This window comes from Narcine bancroftii, chromosome 7, assembly GCF_036971445.1.
Source record: "Narcine bancroftii isolate sNarBan1 chromosome 7, sNarBan1.hap1, whole genome shotgun sequence".
NCBI classification, from domain to species: domain Eukaryota; kingdom Metazoa; phylum Chordata; class Chondrichthyes; order Torpediniformes; family Narcinidae; genus Narcine; species Narcine bancroftii.
This window is the reverse complement of record NC_091475.1, coordinates 194409774-194422392: the sequence shown is the minus strand read 5'-3', so window position 1 is coordinate 194422392 and position 12619 is coordinate 194409774. Positions and strand designations below refer to the sequence as shown.

General features: G+C 40.7%; 1 protein-coding gene across 3 annotated transcripts in view; it reads left to right on the top strand.

The window, feature by feature from the left end:
- Nucleotides 1–12619, top strand: part of ube3a (ubiquitin protein ligase E3A) — a 75196-nt gene that overhangs the window by 51623 nt on the left and 10954 nt on the right. For all 3 annotated transcript variants that reach the window (XM_069891890.1, XM_069891891.1, XM_069891892.1), the window contains 2 exons: nt 7022–7166; nt 9218–9423. In XM_069891890.1, the coding sequence (XP_069747991.1) occupies nt 7022–7166; nt 9218–9423 (351 nt within the window). The remainder of the gene's footprint in view (nt 1–7021; nt 7167–9217; nt 9424–12619) is intronic.

Below are 12619 nucleotides of genomic sequence, written 5' to 3'. Positions count from 1 at the left end.
TGCCTGAAGAAATCTCTTGGTGCCTGCCACATTGACCACCGCCAGTGGGCTGATAATGCCTCAAACCGTGCATCTTGGCGCCTCACAGTTTGGCGGGCAGCAACCTCCTTTGAAGAAGACCGCAGAGCCCACCTCACTGACAAAAGGCAAAGGAGGAAAAACCCAACACCCAACCCCAACCAACCAATTTTCCCTTGCAACCGCTGCAATCGTGTCTGCCTGTCCCGCATCGGACTTGTCAGCCACAAACGAGCCTGCAGCTGACGTGGACTTTTTACCCCCTCCATAAATCTTCGTCCGCGAAGGCAAGCCAAAGAAAGAAGATCTGAATATTACTGGTGACACCAGCATTTATAATTCATAATTGCCGTTGAATGTGGTGGATGGCTGTCACTTCTAACCACTGCAGTAGTATTGGTGAAGGAACTTGACTGGAGTGCCAGGATTTCAACCCAGCAATAATGAGGGATCAGTGATGTACTTCCAAGTCTGGATTTGCAATTTGGTGAGGAACTGAGACGTGGGTGGCTCCCATGCACCTGCTACTCTTGGTGGTAAAGATGATAGCTTGGGAAACAATTGTCTAGTTTAGTAACTGCAGCTTACATTTCCAAAATGCATTTCTAAATATAAATTTGGGTTTGTGTCTGCAAGATGAAATGTGTTAACTCAGTTTATGTTAGCACAAAGGAATACAAGGATACCAACTTTATTCCATGGTTGGCTGGTTTCTATTTCAATTTCACATGAAACCTGAACCTGGAAGCTTTTCACTCTGCAGAATCTCTCCATTTCAGTTTCTGGTAAGGACACCCATGAAGGAGTTCTGGGTTGAAAATTGTGTGATGTGCAGTTAGTGTGCTGTTGCACAACTCGGATTAATGTTGACTTAGTGTGTCAGAGAGATAAGTTCCATACAGCCCTAACTCAGTATTTGAGAGAGATTCTGGAGATTGGATGGAAACTAATTGACATATAAGATGCTGAATTTTTAACTTCATGAAAACGCCATTTGTAATATCTTCCTGCCCACTTTTTAAAAAAAAAATTACCTGTGATTTTGAGCAAAGTATGGTGTAGATGCTTTGAAGTTTAGCACATCAATCCTGTGAGCACTTTTGGTAATTAAATGTCACACATTATTCCCTTTCTTCACTTATTTCTAGCGGCGGTATCCCCGTAAATTTAAAGTCCTGCTGTCTCAGCTCATGTGGCCAATAAGAGGAGGTGCAACATAATGAAATAACATGGCTTTCTTTGATTTATGTGATGTGCTCCCAATGAAAATTTATAATTTCATAATTACAGCTTAGAGTATTTGAATAGAAATTAATTACCCAATCTTACAAATGAAATGATAGCTTCTGCTTTATATGTCTAAGGTAGGTGAATTTTGTTCATTCTAAGTTACTACAAGTTTGTGTGTACTTTGAAGTCCACTCATTCTAATTTCCTAAAGCAAACTTTAATGTTACCTTATCTATTGGTAATCGTCCTGGGATAGATGTACCATTGTCAATTGCATCTGATGACAAGATCGAAACCAAGTAGTTCACTTTTTTAATACATTGCATATTGGAAGTAGTATTTGTTTGATACTTCTGTAGAGATTTACTTGCATTACCTTTTGTCTCTGTCTGATGTACTTTTATGCTCTGGATTTCTCTCTAATTACTTGACAACCTCAATTACCTCGTGATTATTTCCTTCGGGGGGGGGGGGGGGGGAGAGGCTATACTATGTTGTAGAATTCTGTGAGCAATCTGATATCTGAAACAATGGTGAAAATATTCTTTAGCATTATGACTGATTGCAGCAACTACCAAATGTCACATTATTTCTGGGGCTATTGAATCCTGATAAAAGCTGGGTCTTTGAGCTCTATGTACTGCATGCTGCACATTATTTCTGGGGCTATTGAATCCTGATAAAAGCTGGGTCTTTGAGCTCTATGTACTGCATGCTGCACATTATTTCTGGGGCTATTGAATCCTGATAAAAGCTGGGTACTCCATGCTGTGAACAAACGAGAGAAGAATTGAAATAATTTTGGCACAGAAGTAAAAGTTGTATATTCTCGAAAGTACATGTGGAAAACAAGTTACTGTTTCGGCACAACTGACGTTTCATCTGCACCTTCATTGATGCCATCAGGTATTAAACATGAGAGTTTAACTGTATTTCTCTAGGAAAGCTCTGTGACCTGAGCATTTCCAGCATTTAATCTCATTTCAATTTTTCAACATCTGCATCTTGTTTTTAAGTTGTGGATTTCACATAACATTTTTTAGTTGGATGCCTCTACCTTATAAGTAGGCTCCCAAAATGGCTGCAAAAAGTCATGGGTTCAAATTCCACTCTGGTAGATAAAGCTGAATTATATGGAGATAGTGCAGAATTTATTGTTCAAAGTTCAGATTTATTGTCAGACTACATGCGTGACATCACGGACAAACCTGAAATTCTTGTTCCTGTGGGCCAGGAAGACTTTCAACTTGTTGGTGCAAAATAAAAACTACACAAGAAAAGACGTGTATGCAAAAGAGAAATGTAAACAAGGAAGTGCAAACAAACTGCAATACAAAAAATAACTATTCAATGATAAATAATGTGCAAAGCCCAAAAAGTCTGATGGTGGAGGGATAGCCAGTGTTCCTGATCTTGGAGGTATGATGCTTGTGGCACCTGTACCTAATGGCAGCAGCGAGAGCAGAGCATGATCTTGGGTGGAGTGGATGCTTGATGATTGCTGCTGCTCTCCGACAGCAGCATTCCATATAGATTTTCTCGATGTTAGGGAGTTTTGCCTGTTCTGGGCTGTGCTAGCAACTGTCTGCAGGGCTTTCACACAGGAGTATCGGTTCCCCATACCAGGGACTGATACAACCTACATGCACACTTTTAACTGCACATCTGTAGAAGTTTGCCATGGTTTTTACCAAACCTCTGCAAACTCCTGAGAAAGTAGAGGCAATGACGTGCTTTCTTCACGATGGCAGCCATCTGTTAGATCCGAAAAAGGTCCTCCGAAATGGTGACTCTCAGGAATTTAAACTTGCTCATCCTGTCCACCTCTGATTGTATCCCAATGATCACTGGACATAACATCTGTGGTTTTCCCTGCCTAAAGTCCACATTCAGCTCCTTGGTTTTGGTGACATTGAGTGCGAGGTTAATCACCATTCAGCCAAGTTTTCAGACTCCCTCCTATTTGCTCATTCATCGCCCCCTTTTTATCCATCCACTACTGTAGTATCATCAGCACATTTGTAGGTGGTGGTGTTCTACTGAGCCACACCGTCAAAGATTTGAAGTGAGTAGAGCAGGGGTCTAAGACTGCATCCCTATGGTACTCCAGTGATGATGGAGATGTTGTGAAAGTAACCTGAGAATTTCAGCTAGATCCTTAACATTGTTTAGAAAAGGGAACCTGCCACTGATCCCATTTTCGGTTTATTAGTCCAAGAGCACTCCAGCAACAAATAGTCAAAATTGGTCCATACCAACAAATTTTGGATGCCTCTTCCTAACATAAAGTGTGAAGGTGCAATCATGTTTTGTCTGCTACAGTACACCTTTCCTTTTGTAGATGGTAATGATGGCTGAATCTCTAAAGTCTGCTGGAACATCATCCTTTATCCAGATCTTGTTGAGAAATTAATGCAGTTGGTAATGAAGCAGGTTACCTCCAAGTCCAACGGCCTTGTTGTTTTTCATGGATCCGAATATGGAAACTATCGTGGAATTTCCCTGTTGAAAGATCCTCACCTGCATTCATGAATAACCAGCTCACAAGCCTTTAGCCAAGAAGATTCTTCTGGAGACAAGCCAGTTTTAGACCATCACGTGGAGCAATGCAACAACTGCAAGAAAAATGTCATGAACGACTTCAACCTTTGTATATGGCATCCAACGACCTCACCAAAGCCTTTGACTTAGTAACAAGGGAACTCCTATGTGATGTCCTATCCACCTATGGATGTCCTGAAAAGAACATTCAACACCTGAGCCTTCTCTGTGATGGCATGTGTTCCACAGTCATGGTTAGCAACAGTAGCAGTGAGCCTTTTCAAGTCAAATCTGGAGTAAGACGGGGATGTGTGATTGCCTCAACATTGGTCACTATCTTTATTGCAGCAATCATCCGCATTATCAAGGATGATCAACCCCCAGGAATCAAAATTATCTTATGGCAGGCTTTTCCATCTCTCCTGTCACAAGTCCAAAAACAAGATATTCCCGAGTTCCCTCATCAAGTTCCGATATGCAGATGACAACAATGTTGCATCTCTCTCAGAATACCACCTACAACAGATTCTGACGCCCTACAACCGTGCATAAACGAAACTTGGACATGCCATCAATTCCAAGAAGACTCAAATCATCTACCAACTGTCACCAACTGAGGCATATTGGATAGAACCATCAATTCAACTTGGCAAAACAACACTGGAAAACATAGACCATTTTCTGTACCTTGGAGGTCACCACTCTTCCAATGTCAACCTTAATGATGAAATCCAAAATAGTCTTAATTGCACTGGAATCACTTTTGGACATCTCCGAATAATAGTGTACAATGCAGCGGTGATCCCAATGTTTTTATATCTGTTGGAAACCTAGACAACATACCAATGGCATCTGTAGACACTTGAAAAATTCCATCAATGCTGTCTTTGAATCATCTTAAATATCAACTGGGAGATGGAAGAACTCATGTCAGTGTGCTAAATGAAGCAAAAACAACAAGCATTGAAGCCTACATCATTAAGAACCAGCTAAGATGGAGCAGTCATGTTGATCGAATGGAAGACAAACATCTACTGTGTGACGGGTTATATTTTATATATAAATATGTCTTTAAAAAAGATAGATTGTAGGGGTTTAGTGTCAATTGTCACAGAGTAACACTTTACATCTCATTTAAAATGCAAGAGCTTGGCTGAAGCCAGTCTTGCAGGCAGTCGTGGCTTTGCAAAAGACAATGGGACTGCTTTGAAAGGAATTTTCAAAAGCAGGTGCAAATGGAGGAGTCTGGGCTCAAGTACTGATAAAATTTTTCAAAGATTTGGGTTTGGAGCCCTGTAAGAAGTTCTGGTTTTTACAAGCAGAGAGAGAGAAAAGAACCAAACAGTATTTCTCTTGGGGGGAGAAAGAGATAAAATGGAGTTCTGCAGTCATAATAAGTTGGCATCTTGTTGAAACCTCATTTTGGAAAACAGATTGAGAGTTCTGAGTTCAGCCTTTTGAAAACCCTTGTGGTCCTTAGAGGAAATGGTTGGCTAGAGTGTTTCACCTGAAATAAGGGAACCAAGAGGAACTCTGGTGACCTGCAAGAAGATGGGGCAAGTTTCTTTGGCAAGACAATGAAATGACTGATGGAAGTAAATCAGTTTGTGTGTGACGAGCAATGAAATGCTCTCTGAAACCAACAAGAACCTTCCTGAGCGGTAACCATTTAACTTTAAGCACCAGAGCTGGGTGAAAATCCATAAATGTTAAAAATCTGTGTACAGTATAAGAATTGCTTGATTCCAGTGAATTTGGAGAAGTGAGATTGGACTGTGAATCAAAGAACTTTCCTGAACATATACACATTGCATACACGTGTGCTTAGTTAAGTTAAAGTTTGATCCTGTTTTTATGTTTAAAGAAAATTAAAAGCAACGTTTGTCTTGGTAAATTTCTATTGCTGCTGGGTTTTGGGGTCCTCTGGACTCGTAACAACTGAAACAAATCGTGTACTCCCACATTAAAGAGGTGGACAACAGAAGAGATTCAAACATGTCTTAAAATCCAATGTGAAGAATTGTAACATCAACATCAATAATTGGGAAACCAATACCAAGGACAGGAACCTTTGGCAAACCATCATCCTTGAAGGAACAGCAACTTTTGAAGCCAACAACTGTTCAGAACTAGAAGAAAAAAGGAAGTAAATGGAAAGAGAGGCAGCAACAACCAAAGCCTGATCTGCCATCTGGAACTGCCTCTCCTGAATGCAGAAGATCTTTCAAAGCCAAGATTGGACTTGTAAGCCACTTGAGAGCTCATAAATAGATCAATGAAACAAAGTCCATCATCCTCGAACTCAAGGGATAGCCATGACGCTAGAGTACAAAATTGCTAAATACAGACTTTTTACATTTGCAATGGATTTAGTAGTATCTGTATTGCTTTGAACATTGACACGATTCCTTTGTTTTCAGTCCATGTTAGAATTTGGGTTAAAGAGCTCAAGGCACCACCTTGGTATGCATGAGTGAAATTTATAAACTAAGCAAAGATCCTTTCTATTTACTTAGATCTCATTTTATCATGAGCTTCTATTAAGATTTCTCAATGTCCTCATTGGCTATATCTCCAATTTTACTTTCCCCACTTTAAACTCAATTTAAAATAGCAGCAAAAACTATGGCCAAGAATATCAACAAGAATATCAACCTAGGTTGATCACACTTTACCAGAAATTCAAAATATGAAGAATGAAAATTTGCACTGTCACTAACTTCAAAGTTTAGATACATTGTCAGAGTCCATGCATGACAAAACTTCCAATATAGTTCTATTAAAAGGATATTTTTGTTAAACTTCCATTCTAAATTTGAAGACATTTTTAGCTGAACAGAATTTGAATGCAATCTGCAGCGAAGCAACATTTATGGATCTGTTGAGAAGAATGTATTTTATAGCTACGCATCTGGCTTCCAAAATATTGCAGCACGGTTAGCGCAACGCTGTTACGGTGCCAGAGATTGGGACCAGAGTTAGAATCCTGAACTGTCTGTAAGGAGTTTGTATGTTCTCTGCGTGGATTTTCCTCAGGGGATCCAGTTTTCTCCCACCATTCAAAATCGTACCAGGCACATGCTCGTGGGCCGAAAGGGCATGATACAGTGCTGTATATCTAAATTTAAATTTATATTTTTGATAGATTGTGTTCAAGTTTGAAGTATTTTCAAGTGAATGCTGTGTGCAGTATGGATAAATTAATCCATCAACATTAAACTGTTTATAATAGCTGGAGATGATTGCCATGGAAAACCCTGCTGACCTGAAGAAACAACTATATGTAGAATTTGAAGGTGAACAAGGTGTGGATGAAGGAGGAGTTTCCAAAGAGTTTTTTCAGCTTGTTGTGGAAGAAATCTTCAACCCTGACATTGGTATGAATTTACCTTTTGGAGTCCTTCACTGCCACTTTGGCTGTAGCTGCAGGGATTTGCCTACTTCCATGTTCTTAAAGTCGTGTGTTACATAGCCATGTAGACTAGAAAACTCGTATTTATTTTTGCCTATGTACTCTTAAATTAGTAGCAGCTATAGAGTCGGTCATCATCCATAGGGAATTCATTTATGATTCTGGATGTTTCATGGTTTATTGACTGTTGCAGAAAGTACCCCTATTAGACTGTCAAGTCAAGAGTAATTGGGCTCAACTGCAAACATTTTCAAGTGTGAATATCATCCTGTGTAAACTGACTACATACAGTAGAATGCCAATGCTTGAGGAACTATAACTCAACAGCACAATGTTATGACAGCTCCAGTGACCAGAGTTCAAATCTAGTGCTGTTTGCAAGGAGTCTGTATGTTCTCAGTGTCTGCATGGGTATTCCTATTTCTTCCCACCCTCCAAACATATGAATTTAATTGATGTACAGTAGAATCACCATTATCTGACACCTATGGAGATCGCAGATGCCAGGTATGAACATTTTCAGGTTGATGGAGACTGGCTCTTCCAATGCCTAACAGCTGCGTTAACAATATGCTCTTTCAAAGACAAAAGACAGTACAAAATGTAAAGTAGGTTGAAAAAAAAATCCATATTTAGTCAGGTAATTCCCATAACTTACAAAATTTAAATTCCAACCAGTCACTGGCGCTGTAACAGCGTTGTGCTAGCCACTAATCTAACCATGCCATTGTCAAATTTACCCCCTCCCTGCCCACCCCCACCAAGTTTGCAGATAAAGCCTTACTAAGGCAATATTAACAAAGATGAAGATTCTTACTAGGCAGGGATAGAAAGACACCAGCAGTGAGTGGCATCAGCCGGTTCTTCATCCTAAGCACCATCATTTCATTACAATGCAACTTTATTGAAACTTTACCATCTTCCTCGTGCTGACAACCTGACTCCCCTCCATACCAGTGCTCCAGTGAGGCCCTCTGCATACCTTCCTTACTCTGGCAACCTGGCTGACCTCCGCACAAGTGTCCCGGTCAGGCTCTCTGCACGTGATCCTCACATTAGCAACCAGCCTCACCTCCAAGCAAGTGTCCTGCTGAGGCCCTCTGCACACTTTCCTTGCACTGGCAACCCGGCTCACCTTCACGCAAGTGGCAACGATGGAAAGAATGTGCATTAAGTTCAGTAGGTCAAACCTGTTCATGTCCAATGAAGTCTTAGTGTTTCCGTGTGGGATCCACCCACCCAGTCTTATTTATTTGAATATTAATTTATTTATTTCCTCCTTTTTTTTGCTGTTTGTTTAATTTTCCGGTTAATTGAATTCCAGATAATGGGGATTCTACTGTATTTGACGGTATGGGCTTGTGGGACGGAATGGCCTGAAACTGTGCTATAATCATTAAATTTAAATTTAAAAAACATGATAATCCCATCAGGAGGAGTAGAGATTTTTATAAGATTGATAAAGTTACTGGACTTGAGATGGTCAAACCCTTTTTGAAAACTTTTATCAGCACAGTCTAGGCAACTTGTTGGAGTAAAATTTTAGTGGAAGTTAATCCTTGATCTTCTGTAGGGATAAAAGATGTGTTTTGTTGATGAACCATTTAGTTTGTCTGGAGTTTGCATGTTCTTCTTGTGACTACATGAGTTTCCTCTGGATACTCCATATACCAAAGTCATCCAGGTTAGTAGGATAGTCAGCCGCTGTACATTGCCCCTCTTTTAGATGGATGACTGCCTGAAGTCAATGGATTTGGTAGGTTGCAAGGCCAGTGTTCATAATGTCTCAATCCGAAACCCTTAGTTAAGTAACCATAGTTAGTTCCAATGTGACCATAGTTAGGTCCAATGCTATTTCCAGATTATTAGTTATCCATCTAAGCCGTTGCTAAGTAGCAAAGGACTTTTCTGCTAATCAACTTTTCGTTTGGAACTGACAATATTTCATTTTTGGTATAAATTTTATAGATATAAAAGTATGTTGTCTTTTGTTTTTCTCCAAACCCCTCTCTACAGGAATGTTCACATATGATGAGTCCACAAAATTATTCTGGTTCAACACTTCCTCATTTGAAACTGAAGGGCAGTTTACTCTAATTGGCATAGTTCTTGGCCTAGCCATTTACAACAACTGTATATTGGATGTACATTTTCCTATGGTTGTTTACAGAAAACTGCTGGGCAAAAAGGGAACATTGCGTGACTTGGAAGACTCTCACCCGGTAATGTGCAAGCATTAGTTTTCTTTATTTTTTAAAATATAATTCACAAGCTCCATGGTGATAGTTTCAAGTAATTTTTTTCTGCCAGCTGCATGAACAAGTTTCAATTTGTGTGGAGAGATATGTGGTACAATATTACAGCATAGTACAGGACCTTCGGCCCACAATGTTATGCTGAGCTAGAAAACCACCTCAACAATCTAAACCTTCCCTACCTCACACCCATAACCCTATATGTTTCTTGGATCCATGTGCCTGTCCTAAGAGTCTTTTAAATATCCCTATTGTACCATCCTCCATCACCTCTCACAATGCATTCAAGGCACCCATTATTTAAGGAGAAAAAATACTTTGCCTGATGTCTCCCCTAAACTCTCTTACCCTCATCTTGTACTGATGTCCTCTGGTGTTTGCTTCTCTTGGTCTGGGGAAAAAGGTCCTGGTTGTCCACCGTATCTGTGCCTCTTGTAATCTTGTAAATGTCTATTAAGCCACCTCTGTCCTTCTTTGCCCCAAAGAGAAAAGCCCTACCTCTGTTAAAATTGCCTCATAAATCGTGTTCTCCAATCTAGGGAGTATCCTGGTAAATCTTTGCACACCCTCCATAGCTTCCACATTCTTTCTGCAATGAGGCAACCAGAACTGAACACCATATTCCAAGTGTGGTCTAACCAGAATTTTGGAGAGCTGCAACATTACCTCGTGACTCTTGAACTCACTCCTCGAATAATGAAGGCCAGTTTACTAAAAGCCTTCTTAACAACCCTTCTAACCTGCTTGGCAACCTTGGGGATTTGGAGGCCCTTGAATTTCTACACTGTTAAGAATCTGCTATTACCAAGTACTATTCCTTCAAGTTTGACCATCCAAAATGCATCACCCCATATGTATACGTATTGAGCTCCCATTTCCAACATAACTAGCATCCTGTCTATATCCTGTTGTAACCTATGAAGCCCTTCTATGCTATCCACAAAACCTCCAACCTTTGTCATCTGCAGACTTACTGACCTATCCTTCTACTTCTTCATCCAGGTCATTAATAAAAATCATTAAGAGCAGGGGTCCTAGAACAGATCCCCATGGAAATATACTGGTCACTGACCTCCAGGCAGAATATGATCCATCTGCCACTAATTACCCTCTTTCTGCAGGCAAGCTCATTTTTAATCCACACAGCCAAGATTCCATGGATCCCATGCCTCGTGACCTTCTGAGTGTACCATGGTGGACCTTGTCAAATGCCTTACTAAATCCACAGATGTATCTACCTCCCTGCATTCATTAATTTTTTTTTTAAACTTCCTCAAAAAATTCATTTAGGGTCGTGATGCTTGACCTGCTCTTCACAAAGCCATGCTGATTATCTCTTAGAAGACTGTACATATGTAAATTCTTGTAAATCCTGTCCCTAACAATCCTCACCAGCATTCTCCCTATCCAACGCAAGTCTCACTGTTCTATAATATCTAGATTGTCTTTTTTTGAGCAAGGGGACCATTTTTGCCATTTTCTAATTCTTTTGTACCTCCCGGTGGCCAAGGTGGATGCAAAGATCATTGCCAATGCGGGCATTTCCTGTAGTAACTTGGTGTATATCTCACCTGGTCCTGGGGACTTAACAATCCTAATGTTTCTTAAGAAGATCCAGCACTTCCTCTTTCTTAACCTCAACATGCTCCAGTACATAAGCTTGCTCTTTACTGACCCAGCATTGACCAAGACCCCACTCTCTCTGGTGAACACTGAAGCAAAGTATTCATTTAGGGCCTCCTCTGCATCCAGGCACATGGGACCAATTAAGGATAAAGGATACGTCTTCACTCTTCATTCTGTTTTTTACATATGCATAGAAAGCCTTGGTGTTTTCCTTAATCCCACTTGCCAAGCCCTTCTGGTGCCCTCTTCTAACTTTTCCGAGTCCTTTCTTAAATTCCTTCCTGGCTGCCATATAATTCTCATGAGCCCTTGTTGACTTTTCTGTCATAAACCTGTATGCTTTCTTCTTCCTCTTAACTAGCTGCCTCACCTCTTTTGTTAACCTTATCCTACCATCTTTTCCCTGCCTCAGTGGAACAAACCTATCCAGAAACCTGCACAAGTGGTCCCAAAACAGCCTCCACATTGCTTCTCCCCAAGAACTCTTCCCCAGCTCCTCCCTAATCCCATCATAATTAGCCCTTCCCATTTTGTTACTCCTATCCTTGTCCATATCTGTGCCCTTTCCTAATTAAACATTTTTCCATTTGGACTTTTCCATAACTATGCTAAAGGTCAGGGATTTGTGGTCACTTTCTCTGAAACGTTCCCCTACCAAGAGCTCTGTCTCCTGATGAAGTTCATTAGCCAGTTCTAGATCCAGTACAGCCTCTCCTCTAGCTGGCATGTCCACATACTGTGTCAGGAATCCTTCTTGGACACACCTGACAAATTCTGCCCCCATCTTTCCCTCTGGCAGTAAGGAAGAGCCAGTCAATATTTGGGAAGTTGAAATCTCCTGGAACAACAATCCCGTTATTTCTGCATCATTCCAAAATCTCCCCTTATTTGCTCCTCGGTGTCCAGAGGAATAGCTGGGGGCCAACAGACCACACCCAGTCGTGTCATGACTCCACCCCCCCACTGACTCGGTAGACAATCCCTCTGAGGTGTTCTCCCTTTCTGCAGCGGTGATACTAACCCTGATTAGTAATGTTCTTCCCCACCCCTCTTTTACCTTCCTTCCTATGCATTTAAAAATCTCCAAACCCTGGTATCTGCATCACATGAGTCTCAGCCACGACATCATAATTCCACCAACTGATCCATGCACCAAGTTCATCTTCCTTATTCCTAATACTTCCTGCACTAAAATAAACACATTTTGATCTCTCCAACTCAACTGAATTTATGCTTCCAACACTGTCCTTCCTCAAAAACTCACTAAACAGTGAATCATCCATTCTACTGTCTATTTTATTCTCTGCACTATCATTCTCCTTCCCATCTCCCTGCCAAACTAGTTTAAACCTTTCCCAACAGCTCTCGCCATTCCTTTCCACCAGGATGTTAGTCCCCTTCCAATTCAGGTGTAACCTTTTTTTTGTACAAATCATGCCTGCCCGAGAGGAAATCCCAATGATCTAGAAACTTGAACCCCTGCACCAATTATACAGCCACACATTCAACTGCCATATCATTACTTTTCTTACCCTCT